The sequence below is a fragment of the Cynocephalus volans genome, chromosome 1 (assembly GCF_027409185.1).
Source record: "Cynocephalus volans isolate mCynVol1 chromosome 1, mCynVol1.pri, whole genome shotgun sequence".
NCBI classification, from domain to species: domain Eukaryota; kingdom Metazoa; phylum Chordata; class Mammalia; order Dermoptera; family Cynocephalidae; genus Cynocephalus; species Cynocephalus volans.
In genome coordinates this window covers 36672146-36690191 of record NC_084460.1, presented here as the reverse complement: position 1 = coordinate 36690191, position 18046 = coordinate 36672146, and the positions used below count along the sequence as shown (strand labels likewise).

General features: G+C 56.3%; 1 protein-coding gene across 7 annotated transcripts; it reads right to left on the bottom strand.

Moving 5' to 3' along the window:
• Positions 1 to 355: 355 nt before the first annotated feature.
• On the bottom strand, positions 356 to 17817 carry LPIN3 (lipin 3). 7 transcript variants are annotated; one of them, XM_063092344.1, is made up of 23 exons: positions 17738 to 17817; positions 15289 to 15449; positions 14572 to 14731; positions 13699 to 13854; positions 13404 to 13603; positions 12201 to 12296; positions 10935 to 11203; positions 10633 to 10716; positions 9853 to 9973; positions 9360 to 9720; positions 8495 to 8594; positions 8194 to 8354; positions 7710 to 7803; positions 7546 to 7615; positions 5606 to 5698; positions 5485 to 5528; positions 4650 to 4788; positions 3533 to 3681; positions 3221 to 3307; positions 2605 to 2757; positions 2300 to 2414; positions 2107 to 2210; positions 356 to 1921 (listed from the first exon to the last, which is right to left on the bottom strand). In XM_063092344.1, exons 5-23 carry the CDS (start codon positions 13593 to 13595, stop codon positions 1777 to 1779), a joined length of 2577 nt encoding a protein of 858 aa, XP_062948414.1. In that variant the 5' UTR covers positions 13596 to 13603; positions 13699 to 13854; positions 14572 to 14731; positions 15289 to 15449; positions 17738 to 17817; the 3' UTR covers positions 356 to 1776. The 7 variants fall into 7 exon arrangements, with proteins under 7 accessions (XP_062948414.1, XP_062948413.1, XP_062948418.1 ...); XM_063092343.1 differs by lacking the exon at positions 17738 to 17817 and adding an exon at positions 17070 to 17144; XM_063092348.1 differs by lacking the exon at positions 17738 to 17817 and adding an exon at positions 17070 to 17144 and having other exon boundaries at positions 10633 to 10713.
• Between the last annotated feature and the right edge of the window lie 229 nt (positions 17818 to 18046).

Here is an 18046-nt window from a genome sequence, read left to right as displayed (position 1 = left end):
AGGGTGGACTTAGAGACCTCACATTCCACTGTCTGTAAATCGCTCTTCTGCAGATACTAGTCAGCAAAGACCTGCAGGCCCATTCTCAGACAGTGGCCTGTCCACATCTCCCTTCGCTTATGGGCAACAGTCCACAGCCCTTGGAGGCTTCTGTTCCCTTGTCCCCGTGGCTTCATCCTCAGCCATCTGGGCTAGGTTTCTGCAGGAAGGTGATGCCCACTGGAACTGTCCTCCCACCTGGCAGCCCCACAGATGCTGTTTCTGAACCAAGGACCAGAGGCTTCCAGCTCCCCACACATCCTTCAGGACAGAAGAGAAGCACAAGGACTCAGTGGAGAGTTCTCTTTATTCCTCTCATTCCTCCCTCAAGGTGAGGGCTTAGGCAGCTGTAGAATCCAGGGGAAAGAATTGGATCCAGACAATCTGTTTGGAGACCCCACCCCAATTTATCCTTTTCCTTTCCATCTCCAAAGATGGTTTCAGGGCACTCTGGTGCCCACATGCTCCTTTTTTCCATTGTGGGGGAAATCTCTCCCCTGCCTCAGGTTAGGGCCTCTCTGCAGAGAGTAGCCCCAGTGCATATCGAGATTCGAATGAGGCCAGACCCCGAGAAGGAGGCCACAGCTGGAGGAAGAGGGGCCCAGGCCTTGCTTTTACACCCTTCCAAAGCCCCAGCCCTGCCAGGATGTTCGTAGTGTGAGACATTCAGGAATGAAACCATCAAGGGACAATTTGAAAATGCCAGTGTTCCTCAGGCCTGTGCAATGCCAGAGACTGACACTCATCTCTGCTGAGCCTCCTGGCCTCAGTTTCCCCCACAGCAGCATAGGTCCTCCTGTGCTGTTCTGCAGGTCCCCACAGCCCTTCCATCTGATTTCTGGACATTTAATATTCTGTCCTCCACTTTGGTACTGTCGGAGGAGGGCAGGTTTTGGATTAAAGCTTTTAGCCAGTCTAAAGATACTTTCTTTACCAAAGACAGCGGGAGAAAGGCTGCTGCAGGTGCCAGCCCTGCCTCCCACAGCAGCTGTGAGCACTGGCCTGGCCAGCCGAGGTAGGGAGGGCAGTCAGGCCAGCCAGGGAAGATGCTGAGAGCAGCAGGGGGAAGTAGTAGGTGGGGGCTCAGCCAAGGACAGCCACACTTCCTCAGTCCTTATGTGCCCCCAAATTTCCCTTCCCTGATGTTGGAGGGGCCCTGGAGCATCCAAGCTTGGGGCTGAGACACCAGGACACCAGCGAGGGGAAGCAGTGAGGCCTGACATGAGGTCATGGGAGGGGCCAGGGCTACTAAGAGTCTGGTTATCGGAGTGAGCAGGAGCTGGGGGTGGGGAGCACCGTGCTCCTTCTGGATGCTACACAGCTGCCCCCCACTGCCTCCGCTGACCCTCCCCTGCGCATACGGGCTCCAGCCTCAGTGGGGCCTCCCTCCTCTCTGTCCTATCAGGAGTTGAGGCAAGGTCCCAGGGTGACAGGGACAGGGATGTCAAGGGCATAGAGAACCCTGCAAGGGTCCAGATGACAGACATTTAATCCCCACAGGCCAGAGCCATGCTGAGGCCTGGAGCAGCTGCCCTACCGCCTGCCACTCAGCTAGCAGAGGCAGAGACAGGACAGGGAGGAGGGAGCATCTCGGGTGCCAATCCACCTGCAGCGCCCTCCTCCCCTCCAGTGGGTTGGCTCCTGTGGCACCTCTCTTCCAACCTCCTATGCCCCGGTCAACCCCAGTGCCCCAGTCAGTCCCGGGCCAGGCCAGGGAGGGGGACAGCCAGGGTGGGTTCAGGCCAGGGCGTCAAGGTCCACAGCGGGCAGTGGCTCCCGCCAGTAGCAGAAGTTGCTGTATTCAGGGTTGGCCAGGTCTGTGCTGGGGCCACGGGCCACAGGTGGGAAGAGGAGCTCAACCACTTCACCGAGCCGCTCGTACCTATGGGGCAGATGGGCCAGCACTGAGCCTGAGCTGCCACCAGACCACAGACTCTGCCATATCAGGTGGAGGCACCACATCCTGCCTGGACTCGCAGGTGGGGAGGTGAAATCAGGGCTCAGGGAGAGGTCGGGGCACGGGGACGTGGCAGAGTGTGGGGGACATGTGGCAGGGTTTGGCCTCACGTGGACTTGTGGTTCTTCATGAGCTCTTGGATGAGCTCTCCCCGGGGGTTGACTGTGAAGATGTGAGATGCAGGCAGGCTCACTTGTTGGTAGGCGAAGACGTCCTGTGGAAGACAAGGAGGGACCAGTGGGACAGAGGCCAGCCAGGACCTGGGAAGGAGGGGGCTCACCTGTGGGAAGGGAACACACTCACGTTGGGCCTGTTCCCAAAGGCAGCATAAAAGGGCTGTCTGTGGGGCAGGAACAGCTGCTGGATGTCACTCAGGCAGGCAATCTTGAACACCTCTGGCTTCTTCTCAATCACCTCTCTGGGGTGGACAGGGCCATAGGCAGGGAGGGAGGCCAAGAAGGGGTAGAAACCAGAGGGGATGGCAGGGTCAGGTGACATGGGGTCTGGCCCAGCCCCCCACTGACCGCAGCAGCTAATGCTGGCCTGGGCTGGGCTGGCAGTGGGCCTGCCCCGCACCCAATGGGCTTGTATGGTGGAGGGTGGTTTACCTGTGGAGGGCGGAGAAGAGGCTGCTGGGAGACAGCAGGATGGGGCCCTTGGGGAGGCCACAGCCCCGCTCGCTCACCCACTGCAGGTACCCCTTGGTGAGGTCAGCCATGCCAATGGCCCGTGCTGAGCAGTACAAGAATTTGTACCCGTTTCTGGGAGTAGGGGACAGGGTGGCACAGGGCGGTCAGAGACCAGCCACCTCCCATCCCGCCTGTTGCCTTCCACTGCCCAGCCCAACCCTGGGGCTCTGGCCTTCAAACCCAGAGGCCTCTGCAGAGAAGGGACTTAGGGAGAACAGCTAGGCCAGGCCTAAAAGAGGTGGCCTTAGCAGCTGTCCCTGCACAAGGAGCATGGACAGAGTCCTGAAGCCTGGGTGGACCAGGATGCAGGAGGCCTTCCCCTCTAGCCTGAGGCCAGCAGGTGACTCAGATCCTGGGACACAGCCCTAGGGGATGAGTCTTACACAGAACTGAGGACCAGGAAGTAGGTCTCAGTGCTCCAGGGACCTGCCTGAGCTGTTTCCCTTGTGGGCCCTGCTGGTCCCCAAGATGTCCTGTCCTGTCACCCCCTCCCTCTAGCCTGGAGCCCCATCTCAGCCCCAGCACAGGCACTCACAGGTGGATTTTGTGGTAGAGACTGGTGATGCCCTGGTGCGTCCAGTCTTTCCCCAGCTGGGGCAGAATGTGACCCAGAGCATCCGACCTAGAACCAGAGAGGAAGGTTCTCTCTGAGGCAGCCCCACACAGCCCTCCTGTTCCATGGGTGTGGCCATGGATGGCCCACAGGATGGTGGACCCAACAGATGGGTGGGCCCCAGGATGGCCCACTGGGAAGGGAGGGCCTCCCTGTCCCCACATCCTACACCCAACACAGAGTGAGGCGAGTCCGAGGCCCTTCATCCCCTCCCCACAGCCAGTTGGGCCTCACTTGGTGATGGTGCCGTCGATGTCAGAGATGACCACCTTGTCGTCCCACTTCCACAGGTAGATGGTGGCTTTGCAGCGGCAGGTGCCCTGGTACTGGGTGGTCACACTGAAGACCACGTCATTGGCACCTTCTTGCAGGTTCAGGTGCCGCTGGGCCAGGCAAAGGGCGGAGTGGAGGGAGGGATGGGTGTGACGCGCTGCGGAAGGCGCTGTCCACCCCTCTCCATCCAAACTGTGGCACGGGCCTCTCAGTCTCTGCTTCCTCCTAACTCAAAGACCCTTCCTGAATGCGTCAGCGGCAGCCACACACAGACACATCCGTGTGGCCAGAAGATCGGGGCACTGCACAGTGCCAGGCACAGGAGCCTAACCTCCTCCACTCCTCTTTGAGATGAAACTCAGACAAAGCCGGGCCCGTTTCTCAGGTCAGCCCCAAGGCTGGGGCTGCTCTTGGCAGGGAGATACCCCACTCCATAGACGGAGGCCCTGCCTGGAACTAGGATGCTTGACCCAACATCCCCCTAAAGAGAAACCCAGCCCTGTACTTGGTCCATAGAGAAGGAGCGGGGCAGCTGTCCACCAAAGCCAGGTGACCCAGCCTTCTGGCCTGGGCTGACCCTGAACTGGGTGTGAACCCCAGCATACCGGACAGATGGCAACTGCTCTGTGCCAGGCTGCTCAGACCCTCCTAGACACTTCCCTGACCATGGGACCATACTCAGGAAGAAAACACATTCTTATTACAGGAGACACCCGTTACTGAGCTCAGGGAACACACAACTCAGAGGTCTGGGGTTGCCAACTCTGAGGGGCTGTCAGCAGCATTTGATTCCTTTACTGGGGCTTCCAAGGGCAGACCCAGAGCTGGCCAGTTCACTCAGGTAGATATCTTAGGAGGACATAAGAGAGGATTTCTCCAGTTGGAACATCCAACAGAGACGTGGGCTGGCTTGTGAAGAAGAGAGCCTTCCACCCCCAGAAGTGTTCAAGCAGAGGCCGTCAGGAGGCTGGCACAGGGATGGATTCTGGCCTTTGATGAACTAGTGGCCCTGAGGGACTCCTGGACAGAATTAGCTCAGCCCCACCAGCTCCACACACATGTGCGTGCACATACTTACGATCTGATCGGAGGAGAGGCGGAGGGACTTCTTGTAGGTAGGAGTATAGGCCGGGATCGAGGGGGGTGGGGAGGGGACCTCAAGGATCACAGGGCTGTCTGGGGCATCGTCATCGCTGCTCAGGACTTCTATCTTCTCCCTGTGGGCAGTGCTGGCTTTCAGGCCACCTACCCCAGCGAAAGACCCTTTACTCCCAGTAAGTCTCACCTCAGCCCAGGCCACAGGGAGCCTGGGGCCTGTCCCTTCCTCTTTGGAGGCTATCCAGGGTACCAGAGACCCCTCTCTCTAGCTGCCACCGTGTGGGGTGGTGGCAAACACAGGAGTGCTGGCTGGCAGTCCCCACCCAGATGATAACAGCAGAGAGGGACAGACACCAGGGCTGAGAGCCCTCAGGACACCCTCCCCAGCCAGGACACCAGGTCCTGCCTTGGAGAGATGTACCTGAAATACATATTAGTGCATTTTAGGGCTTATTCCCAACCCCACCTGCTTTGGCTTCAGTCAGCCCATCCTTGGTCACCCCCCACCCAACCTTGGGCATCTGGGTCACATCAAAGGTGACAAAAGGAAACAAAGTCAGCTGGCCCCTGTGGGCTGGGGAGAGAATGGCCTTGCCCCTCTTTAATATGGAAACAGTGGGAGTGCCTGTTCCAGCTCTGCCATTTCCTGGCTGTGGGACATTTGGTGTGTCTTTAGGTCTCAGTTTTTCCATCTGTGAAATGGGGACATTTCTTAGGAAAAAGAGGGATGTAGAAGTGCTTGGAGAGTGACAACCATGGCTGGGGAGGGGTGTTGGCTCTACCCCCGCCCCCAGGGCATCCAAGGTCCAACTCACCCCTGCTGCTCCCTGGCTTCGGTTTTCTCCCTCTGGGCACTGCGCTGTGGAAAGAACAGCCATCTAGTGAACGCTGCCTCCTGCCCTGTGCTGGCCCTGCCCCATGACCATGACCACCCACCTCCTCGGCTGGGAAGTCCCTGCGTCGCCAGGAAAACCACCATCGCCCACCCTTCCTCGGCATCTTCTCCTTCTCCAGCTTGTCCACGGTGCTCTGAGGATAGAGGAAAGCCATGGCATTTCTTCCTGCACCACACAAACCCACCTTACATTGCCCTCCAGGCCCTCCATGAGCCAACCCTAGAGTAAAGAGCTGTCAACATCGGGAGGCTGAGGAAGCATCTCACCTCGACTCTGTGTTCCAAGCAAGAACTCATGCAGCTACTCACGAGAGACCAAGGGCCATTCCTGCCCCCCAGCCCTGACCCCTCAGCTCTAGCCATCCTCGGCCTGGCCCCCAAATCTCATGGCCTCCAAGTCCTCCTAGTAGAGTAGCTGAAGGTTGTGCTTTGGAAGTTTCACTCCCTGCATGATGCTACCAAGTGGCAGCAGGAAGGACAGTCTATAGCTTGTCCTCCCTTCAACCTCCAAGACCAACACAGGCAGCCTCCTAAGGTCGGTGATCCTCTCCCATAAGTATAGGTAACCTATGGGTTATCCTATCCCACAACCTCCTCTGTATGTTACCACCACTGTCTGATTGGTGCAACATGACCTTGAGAAAATGCTGATTAGATCTGTGCTAGATAACCCCAGGGTGACACACCAGTACCCTACTGATGCAGAATGCAGAACCCAAGTCAGACATGGATCAGCCAGGGTGCCTACTTGAGCTGGGAACAGGCTGGGGCAGGGGTCTCTCGGGGCCTCAAGTGATGGGTCTGTCTGGGTAAGGTGAGGAGAACCAAGCAAGGGAATGACCCTCTTCCTTCCCACAGGTTCTGGGCCCCAGCTTCAGATCCCGAACCAGCCAGAGGACAGAGCCAAGTATCACCAAATGGAGGTACCAGCTGTCAACATCTGGTTGATGCTATTTGGGCAAGCCTAACCAGGCATTAGGCTAGGCCAGGGCCGGGCCCTGGATCACTTCCAGAGGTACAGAAAGGGCAGATGTAGGTCGGCACAGGCTGATGCTGCCCAGGAGGGCACTGTCCTCTGAGAATGAAGGAGGTGGCCCAAGAGGACCAGGGTGGAGGTCCTGGGAGGGAATGAAGAGGCTGGGTTCATTGTCCCTGCCCTTGACCTGCTGAAGGCCCACTCACTCTTCCATCTGTGCCTAGTGGGCCCTTGCTCAGCAAACCCCCTGTGATAGGCTGTCAAAGCACCAGACCTCTCCTTTCCAGCACTCACAATTGAATTTTATTTTTTTATTTTTATTTTATTTATTTATTTATTTTTTGTCTTTTTCGTGACCAGCACTCAGCCAGTGAGTGCACTGGCCATTCCTATATAGGATCCGAACCCGGGGCGGGGGCGTCGCTGCGCTCCCAGCGCCGCACTCTCACGAGTGCGCCATGGGCTCGGCCCACAATTGAATTTTATATTAATCTGGTGAGTCTTTGACTAACTCCATCTTCCTATGAAGGGTGGGGACAGTTTCTGTTTAGTGCATGACTGTCCCCAGCCTGGGCCTGGCACATAGTAGGTGCTCAACAAATGTGTGCTGATAAGGGAGCAAGCACCCACAGCCCAGCCTGTAGGGGTGGACAGGGTAAGGTAAAGGCTGGGACTTCCACCTCCCAAGCTCCATCTTTTAGACCCCAAAACCTGTTGAAGGCAACTCCCTGTTTAGGTGTCTGTGGGATGTTTATCTCCGTCTGGTTTGTCCTGAGTTCCTTTGAAGAAAAGTCCAAATCCAGTAGGATTTAACCATGGCCAAGAAGTCAGGGAAGGATGGGGCTTCAGGGACCTCTGTCTCACCTCCCAGAGTGGGTCTTGCGGACAGTTGACCTCAAGCCCCCAGGCCCATCTCTGCCCACCCCCACATCCCTGCCAGGGGCCTCCCTACCCCAAGGCTATGGCCACTTTCCCCAGCTGGCCCAGTGATGTTCTAACCATTACCTTGGGCAAGTTTCTCTGGAAGGCTTGCAGGGAGAGGATCATGGGGGCAGCCACAGCCCAGTTATAGTGCCTGGAGAGGGAGAAGAGGGTGTCGGCTGCAATAGCTGCAGGGTGGCAGGAGTGGGGCGACTCTCAGGCTGCAGCAGTCCCAGCTTGGTACTCACTTGTCATTGATTTTCACCACTAGGTTCGGGTCATCCAGGAGACCAGGGTTTTGGGTGAGGTCCTGATAGGAGATGATGTGCTGGTTGAATTTGTCTGGGCACAGAGGCAGAGAGTGGGGAGTGAGGCTGGCACGTCCCAAGTAACCCACTGCCCCAGCTCGTCCCACTCCCCATGCTCTACCACACACCTCCTGCCAGTTGGTTCTTTGACCTGGCAGGACTCCTCCCTACCTGTTGGTTTCACACCTGCCGTTCCCACCTGAGGAGTCACAGGATAAGTCACAGCTCAGCGCCAAGCATTTGCTTCATGGGGACTTGGGAATGCCCAGCCCCTGCTGGCAGACTGTGGCCTCCACAGGGTAGAGTGCGGGGAAATCCAGCCCTACACCTCCGCTGCCCCACCCTCGGGGGTCTTCCCTGCCCTCCCCTGTTCCCTGGGCTCAGCACCAATCCTCAGAATGGCTTGGGCCATGGTGGAACATACCCAGGGAAATGTCCCAGCTGTCAGAAAGTCCGCCACAGAGGGACAGCGCTATCGTATCCACTGTGTCTGGAGTGGGTTCTTGCACGTGTTCAAGGCTGGGGTCCCCCAGGGGCTTCTGGCTGCTGGGTTCACTCCACCTCCTGGCCCCCAACCCACAGTCACTGGTGGCAAAGGGGCCGAAAGTGACATGAATACGAGGAAGGTGGGAGGTGGGTCCCCACTCCTCCCAGGTCCTTGGTAGTGGACCACTGGCCCCATGGGCCCCGATCCCAGGATACCACAGCACCCAGAACCCAGGCACCTCTGGGGGAAGTAAAGGGCTGCATTCTCAGAGTCCAGGGAGGGCAAGTCATCCAGGTAGATGTCACTGGGGCCCAGGTGCTGGCTTCTCTTCAGGGAGCCTGAGGGCGGAGGAGAGGACACCCTTAGACCTACCGTGCTCAGCAGTGTAAGCAGTATGTGCCCTGGCCTTTGATAGAAATGTCCCGTGGCTGCACTGTCCAATACGGCAGCTGCTAGCTACAAGTGGCTCTTGAGCACACTTAAAATGTGGTTAGTGAGATGGACAAACAGAATTTTAAATTTTGTTTAATTTTCATTTTATTATAAATAGCTGCATACAGCCAGTGGCTACCGACGTGGCCAGCACAGGCCTGGTGCTTTCCCATGGCTTTTAGGTAAACCCGGAATGATCTGGCTCTGCTCATCTCTCCTACTTCCTGACCCAACTCTCTCCCTCTTCTCGCTCAAGACACCCCAGCCACCCTCAGTTCCTGGACATGAAACCTTTCCCGCCTTAGAGCCCTGACATGTGCTGTCCCCTCTGCCTAGCATTCCCTTCCCCTGCCCCTCACTTGACTGGATCTTCGTCATCCACATCTGAGCTACAGCTTCCTCTGCTCAGAGGGCCTTTTCGACCATGTGATTTAAATGGCCCCCATCCCAACGATTCCTCTGCCCCACATTGCCTGCATCATGCCCTTCCTAGTTTACACACTTGTCATCTGTGTCCCTGCTGGATACTAGCCTTGGGAGGGGTGGTGCCAACCTCAGTACCTGGCACACAGTAGGTGCTCAAAATGCACTTGAAGTCCCAGGGCCCACCCAGAGGATAATGTGAGGCTGGGGAAGCAATGGGACATTGGGGGTGCCTAGCCATCACTCACCTTTCCCCTTGGGGGCCCCCTCTGGCTGCCCGGTGGGTGTGGGGCCCTCCAGAGTGGCCCAACTCCATGATTTAGAGGCAGGAGGGAGGCCTGCATCCCCCGAGTGCTGGGTCTTGCTTTCCTCTCTCTCTAGAGTAGGCAGTAGGGGACCCACCAGAATGGAATCCTCTGTACCAGGCTGAAGCAGGTCAGTGCAAGACCCCATCTGCAGGATTGGGGGTCCCAAAGGGTCCACACCAGCCACGGAGGAGGAGGTGGTGCTGGGCCCTTCCTGAAGAGGAGAGGTGGTTGCCCCGGCGCTGCCTTCAGGGACCATGGAGGGCTTGGGCTGCTCAGCTTTGGCCGCCTTCAGTGGCCAAACCTTCAGTGGAACAAACAGGGGAAGATGTGAGCTGGTGCAGAGGCTGCCTTTCCTGCCCCACAGAACCTCAAAGGAGGTGGCCACGGAGTCCCTGAAAGGCAGGGATTAGGGGTTGACACTTTAGGAGCTCACCTTAGGCAGCCTCCCCCAGGCCCACTGCATGTGGGACTCAGCTCGCAGGGGACCGGGCTCTGGGGCCCGCAGCTCCAGCTCTGAGTCACTCTTAGGGGATGTCAACCGATTCAACAAGAGGCTGTAGGAGACAAGTACTTAGAGGCCCCACATCAGCCTGCCACCCCCTGCCACCCACCCCAGCCTGGGAGAAAAATATTTGCAGGACATATTTATGCCCCTGTTGAATCCACAATATATAAAGAATATGTAAAAATTTTTTAAATATATAAATATATAAAGAGCTCTCACAAATCAACAATAAGAAGGCAATCTGTTTAAAAATGGAACGGGGGGGGGCCGAGCCCGTGGCACACTCGGGAGAGTGCGGCGCTGGGAGCGAAGCGACGCTCCTGCCGCGGGTTCGGATCCTATATAGGACTGGCCAGTGCACTCACTGGCTGAGTGCCGGCCACGAAAAAGACAAAAAAAAAAAAAATGGAACGGGGGACAAGGTTGTAATTGATTAAGGGGTACAGGGTTTCCATTTGGGGTAATGAAAAAGGTCTGGGACCAGATAGTGGTGATACACTTAATGTCACTGAACTGTAAATTTTGAATTGGTTAAAATGGTAAATTTTATGTTATAGAATTGAACCTTTACAAAGGAGAAATACAAATGGCCAATAAACACATTAAATGGGCTCTATGTCATTAGTCATCACAAAAACGTAAATTGAAACCACTCTGAGACCTTGGTCTGCAATCCTGGCCTGCAGCCCAGCCCACCTGGACTCTCACCTGGCCTGGGGAGACCACTCGCCATCAGAGTAGGGGAAGATGTCTTTGAGCTGCGGTGAGGACTTCCCTTTTGACTGGACACTGCTGAGGGGCCACAGGGAAATGGTCACTAACAGGGCAGAACACCCCAGGCAGAGCATGGGAGCTTGGATGTCCGGGGATTGGGGAGATGAAGCAACTAAAGCCCAGAGAGGTCAAGGCCCTCGCCCAGGGTCACACAGCATCAGCAGAGGAAACAGCCCTTGAACCCCAGCTGTTATCCCCATAACTTCGCCCCCACCCCCGCCCCAGTCCCTACACACCCTGGGGGCTCTGGCCTCAGCTTCTCTTGCAGGGACAGGTCACTCTCAGCGCCTGCCTCCAGATCCTCGGAACTGGAATCAGTCACCACGGCATCCTCCTTCCGCCTGGGTTTCCTCCTGCGACGCCTCTTCCTCCGCCCCACAGAGGCCATGTTTGGGAGGATGAGGCCCTCAGGCTCACTGGCTGTGCCCAGCGGGGAGTCCGAGGGGAAACCAGACAGGCCCCCCCAAGGGATGGGTGAGGTGCACAGGCGGGGAGGCATGGGCTCCTGCGGAGCAGAGCAGGGGCAGAGCTGGGGGATGGAGCCTGGGGGCCGCCCTCACTGCCCAGTCATGCTGAGCCCTGTCTGTCCCAGGGCCTGGAGCAAGCTCATTCAGGGTCAGGTAAAGAGGCATGGAGGCTGTATAGAGGTGGCAGCAGCATGGATGTGTGGCTGCTGCTGGCCACCGAGGTCCCTAACAGAGAAAAAGCAGCCCCAATCCCAGGTACCTGACACCCCAGCAGGCCAGGCAGAAACCTACACAGCAGCCTCCCATTGCCTCCTCCAGCCAAGTCCATGACAGCTGACACCTACTTCTCCTTTAAGACTCAGTGAGACGACACCTCCTCCAGGAAGCTTGCCCTGACTATCCCCAGCCCCAGCTGCAACGCACTTTATTGCAATGGCCAAATAGTTCTATCATCCATTGTTCACATGTCTATCTCCCAGACTAGTCTGGAACTTTCTTTGGAGAAAGTGATCGCCCCTTCTCTGAGTTCACTGTACAGTGTCTGGGATACAGTAGGGGCTCAATTAAAGTTTGTCAAGTTAAAACACTTTAAAGTCCTCTGTTGGCTTGTGCTGGGCCCTGCCTCCTTCTGCAAATACTACTCTCTTTACCCCACACCCACATGCTTCTTTGTTCCAGCCACACAGAGCTGGCACCAGACCCTGAAAAAGCCAGACCCTACGCTTTCCAGCCCCCTAGCCATTCTTCAGCACCCTCCTCCTCTCCAAGCTGCCCAGAGGGGGCCTCCTTTTCATCCCTCAGGGGCCCAGCTCAAGTGTCCCCTCTTCTGAGAAACCTTCCCAACCTCCTGGGAAGTAGCCTGGACTCCAAAGCAGATCACAAGTGCCTGAGGCCAGCCCCAACTGACCCTGCTGCATCAGACCTCTGCTGATGAGGTACTCCTGAGAGTGGGGACAGTGAGCAATCCCAAGGCCCCACCCAGAGGGAGTGCTGGTGCAGGGGCAGGGCAAGTGCAGCTGGGACAGTGGTGCTCACCTCATCGCTCTCCAGCTCCTGCACAAAGAAGGCCTCCCCATTGTCCCCCAGCTTCATGTGCAAGTCCACTGGCTCCCCATTGATCTCGATGTCCACCTGCAATGGGGGAATTGTGAGGCAGGGGACACATGGAAGGTAGGCTCACCTTCCCAACTCCAGCCCGCTGGCCTCCCGGCTGGTCCTCAAGACACTATCTCCTTGCTGCCCAAGCTCGGAGCTGGCTGGAGCTGTCTCCCCAAGACCTGGCATGTCTGGCTGCTTGTTTACTGCCTGGTTTCCATGTTCCTCTCTCTCCCACACCCCACTAAAATAGGGACATGATTTGTCTTGTCACTGCTGTGTCCCCAGCCCCCAGGTTGGCTGCAAGAACAATGGCAAGAATTACCATTTACTTCATTGGTGTTTTATATAGATTATCTCGTTGATCTTCATAACAATCCCTTGCAGTAGCTCCCATCATTATCCCCCTTTATAGATGAAGAAACTGAGGCTCGGGGGTTTAAGTAATTGGCTGGGAGGTACTGTCACAGCAAGTGAATCTATGAGCCCAAAATGTCTGGGTCCATCCATAACCCAAGCTCTTAACCCCTTAGATATACTGTTTCCCACAGATTATACTTTCCTATTAGGATTCTGGAAAGTTCAGTCACCTCAACGTGAATAGGATTTGGATCTACCAAACCTCTACTCACACACTAAGCCTCGATGATAACATTGCCTATCACGTTCACCTGAGCCCAGTGAAGATGGTGTGAATTCACCAAGAGAGAGGAACTCATCTTTGAGTGACATCCACACACCTGACCCTGGGACAGCATGATCAGTTCCTGTTTACTTCTCCCAAACCACCCCACCATCACGTCACTAGGCAGATGAGATTGTATCCGTTTGTGTAGGTGAAGTGACTAGGCTCAGAGACACGATGTGATTTGCCAAAAACACACAGGTAAGGTCTTTGTAAGCTGGAGCCAGTCTAATGGCCCCAGGACTGGGGTCTGCCCCACTGGGCTGCTTCCATGAAAAAACAGGAACCACCCCCCCCAGACCAAAACCCTTCAAAGAAAATACAGAAGAAGGGAAGCCTGTCCAGAGGACATACCCCCACCTAAGGGAGGCCCCAGGTCCTCTCCTGGGACTGCAGTGGCTATGCCAGCTCTAAAAGCCCCACCTGCAGTGGCCACCTTGGCCAGCCAGAGCACTCACCACCTTCTCCCGCGACCGCAGGACGCCCAGCTTGCCAAAACGCACGTGGAAGGGAGAGCATCGGAACGAGCCGTCCACCTGCTTCACCACCAGCACATCAATGCCGCCGCTTAGCGTGGCTGGGTTCAGGCCCCGGTACAGCTCCTTCACCGTCCCAAACACTGTCTCTGCCAGCTGCCCCACGTAGTTCATGGCTGGTGCTGGCAAAGGGAGATGGTGCTGTGGACAAGACCCTTGTCCAGCTTTCTCCGTGGGGAGGCTCCAGCAGCCCAACCACCCAGATCCCCGGGCTTACATTTGTGTCACGCCTTGGAGTGCCTTTGCACAGATGGGCAGCCGCCGTGGGATAGGAGGTGCACCCGTAGCAGTGGATCTAGCCCTGACTCACCCACCAACCTGCCGTGGGACCCTTGGACAGCCACCTACCTTCTCCAACTGCCGGTCTCCACATCTGTAAAGTAAGGGAGAGGGTAAGACAATACTAGGTTGCCTTGTGCCTCTAAATGCCATGACTAATGATAATGACCACATGGCTCAGTTCATCTTCACAACAACCCTGTGAGGCTGGCCGAGCGGGTGTTATTATTCCTGTTTATAGATGAGCCAGCTGACGCTCAGAGAAGTGGAGTGACTTGCCCAGGTTCTCACAACTAGGAAGGAAAGGACCTGGGATTTGAACCCAGGCCTGTGTGGGTCACACCCAGAACCCCTGGTGTGAATCACTGGAATGGCCCAACTGTGTAAACAAGAAGGGGCAGGCAATCGCAGCAGTCTCATGAAATATCAGGCCCTGGGCCCTGCTGGGTAATGGGTGACAGCCTAAAGGGTGATCTTCTTTTCCCAGGAAGTGAGAGGAGGGGGTCTCTGTTTTTCCATCTGAGAAATGGGTTCAGCTGTCTTGCTGCCTCCTGGTCCTAGGAGTTGGAAGGAGCCTCGCTGGGCCACTGTGGCTGATTTGTGGGGGATCAGGGGAGGGAGTATCCCAGGTACCTAAGGCTCTGCTCAGCCCTATTCCTGAGGTCAGATACCCAAGGCTGGGGGCTTAAGGCCCCAAGCCCCAAATTCCTTCCCAGCATCTCTGGTGGGAAGCCTGTCATGGCCCACAGCCTAATCCCAGGGTCTCCAGGCCATAGTTCTCAGCCCTCGGTTTCAGTCCTGACCCCTATACCTTGGACTAGGGCTCAGCCGGCTGGGCCCTCAGATCCACATTCAGGCCTTGGGCTGGCCCCTGGTCCACTTATGCAGTTCCTTCACCAAGCCAGACAGGTCCCTCCAGCTCTCCCACAACAGGCAGGGCTAGGTGAGCCAGAAGCAGGAGGCTGTGGCGGCTGCAGAGGAAAGCCAGGGCTGTAAATGGGAGCCACCTCCAAACTGGCACTGTGCCTGCCCCACCAACTTCGGCTCATCACCTCTGCCCTGCTGGCCAGGATCTAGACAGTCCCACCCCCCACAGGCCACTTGCCTCTCTCAGACCCTGAATCAGAATTCAGAGGACAGCCTGCCAGGCAAGACCACCCCTCAAAGAAGCTAAGTGACTTATCCAAGGTTGAGCGACTTATGCAATCTCTATTTAGCTAATGGGCCATAGAGGGCATGGGAGATGGGGAATAGGGAGTGATGACTCATATCCAGGTTTTCTGACTTCATACCATGGGCTCCTTCCACTCCATGGTCCCCAAACCACACCACAGTTGTCTACAGAGAGGGCAGCCCAGCCCACAGCCACCTCTGCACAGCCCATAATGCCTGGCACTCAAAATGTGACCCTTGGACCAGCAGCGTCAGCACCACCTGGGAGCCTGTTAGAAACTAGAAACTTGGGCCCAACTCAGCCCTACTGAATTAGCACCTGCATTTCAACAAGATCCCCAGGTGATTCCTGTACCTTTTAGTGTTTGGGAGGAACTGCCTCAGTGTTCACAGTCCACAGCCTACTCTTGGAAGAGCCTGGATGATAAGACTCCCACACAAGTCTCCACTTCTCATAATGCCAGTATCCTGTCCACGTGGGACATCAGATGAAGCAGTGGATTCTTTCTGTCAGAGCTTCACAAACATAAAGCACAACTAGAATTGCTAAAGTGAAAATGAGATAAATGAAACTCTTTGGACCCCTAACGTGTCACTCAGACTCAATAAATATTTTCTCTTCAAGGCACCAACAATGTGCTAGGTGAAAATTCCCACTTCGGTCTCTTCTTATCTAACACCAAACTCTGAGTACAGGTCTGGAGATACTGACAGAATGACAAGAACAGACATTTGCTGGAAAGTCTCTAGACTACTGTGCCCAGGAAAAGCAGAGAGGACTCCAGAAGCTTCCAGGAATAAGGGAGCAAGCATGGGAGGGGCACACCAGGGGTGGGGGCAAAGGTGTGCCCAGCTGGAGGACCAGGCCTGAACTATTCGCTCTGCTGGGGGCAAAAGAGCTGGAAGGGGAGGAGAGTGACAGGCTCAGCTTGCTCTGGTACAGCTTCTGAACTTTGGCATCATTGCCATTTGGGGCCAGACAATTCTTTGTTGTTGAGGGCTGTGCACTGCAGGATATTTAACAGCATCTCTCTACCGATTAGACCTCTACCTGTTAGATACCAGTAGCACCTCCTCCCCATGTCTCCTGGGGGACAAAATTGCCCCCAGTTGAGAACTACTGATCTAATAGAAACCGCAGAGATGGCACCAGAAGGCATTCAGACTCCACTTGGATCCAACCATGGAGTATTCTCAGGCAAGTAATTTGCTGGCCTCAGTTTCCCCTTCTATAAAACAATGCCTCAATTGTTCAGACCCATCTCAGTTCTAATGTCATGGGAGCCTAGAATTCCTTCTTCTCCCTGTCCCCCATCCCATCAGTGGATGCCCCCACATCTGCCTGCTCAGCATTTTGGGGGCCTCCCATTAGCTCAGAGCTGAGTGCACCTTCTTTTCTCGGGACCCAGCTCTGCCTCCTCGGTCTTCTCCAGACAGAGGAGAGCTCTGCTTGGCTCCCCTATATCACCTTCCACCCCCAAACTAACATGTCTAAAACCAACCACATCATATCCCCACCCCACCCCCAGCCTGGTCAGCTGAATGCCCCTCAGGACTCATGGGTATCCCTCCCTCCCAAGCCCTCTGAATGCTACCCCCCAATTTCTTGCTCATCTGGCCCCTTCTTTCTCCTCCTGCTGTCCTAGGTCAAGGCTTTACTACCAGATGCCCAGAGCATGGGTGGCAGAGGGGCATGATGGGTAAGGGCACCAGACCATCTGGGTTCTAATCCCCACTGTGCCGTTTACTAGCTGAGACCTTGGGCAAGTCACTTCCGACTTCTCTGAGCCTCAGTTTCAGCCTCTGAAATGGGAATAACATCAAGTATGTGTGAGTAATGAGATAATTTGTGTAGACTGGCATGCAATAATGTCTACATGTGTCACCTAGCAGCAGCAGCATCTTTTTCAGCATGATGTCAGCTCCGCTCATCCAGGCTGGTTCTGGGGGCACTACAGGTCAGGCTCTGATGCACCGCCTCTGCCCACAGTTGAGAGTTCACACTTCTTAACTTGGCATTCAAGGCCCTATACAATGGGGGTCCCACTATTTGCAACATGACCAGGTGGGCTCCAGGCAGGCCTCACAAGTTGTCTTGCCCAAGCCTCAGCCCCCACCCTGGGAACATCCACAGACCTTCCAGGCAAGACCACAACTCCACCACAGGAAAGCAGAACAAGCTGCCCTGGGTCTGAGTTCTCAGCTCTCCTGGGTGCCCAGATTTGGGTGGAGGGAGAGTGTGGCTCTCCACAAAGGACCAAGAGGGAACAGGAGTGTAAGCACTGCTATTGCCCTGGAAGAGAGAAAGCCCCATGTGATCTCCTCCCCAGCAGCTAGAGCCTCTGACCCGCCCAGTCCCATGGCAGGCAGGACAAGGGTCAGACCCTGTTTTGTAACTAAGGACACTCGGTACCAGAGAGGGTGGGTGTCCTCCCCAAGGTCACAGAGTCCGCCTGGGTAAAGCTGGGTCAGCCTCCCCTGGGAGCTTCTGGCATATCCTTCTTTCCAGATTCCACGTTCTGGGTGTCCAGGGGACCCCCGCAGCCGCCGAGCCGGGAAGAGGGACGAAGTGAGGCCGGCCCCTCCACCCCTGCGTTCCTATCTGATGTCTAGACGTGGACTCAGGCCCGCAAACGGAAAGGAAGAAAGCTCGAATGGCAGGGCGGGAGGGGAGAGGGACATTTCTTTCCCGGCCCGGGTTGGGCCCTACCTGGGGAGCTGGCACTGGACCTCCTAGACCGGGAGCCGCCGTCTCTACCTGTGTACACAGGCTCAACAAGTAAGTATCCTCGGCCCCCACTTACTTGGCGCTTCCGGCTCCAGGACAGGGTGAGGTCCCGGCTCCACCCCTTCCACGAGCCTGGTGCGGACTCCGCAGGCCCCGATCCGTCCAGGCTCCACCCCCAGGGAAGGCCACACCCCCGCCCCGCCCCTGCGCGCAAGGGCGCCTTTCACTTAGAGAGGCTGCCCCGCCCACGCCCTGGAGCTGCCAGGTGCAATGTGTCTGTGGCCGGCCACCTGCCCCGCCGGCCGCAGCGGCGGAAAAGCCGGGGCTTTAGAATCGGGCCGACCTAGGTCCTCCCGGCTTTGCTTCCAACCCGCTGCGTGGCCTT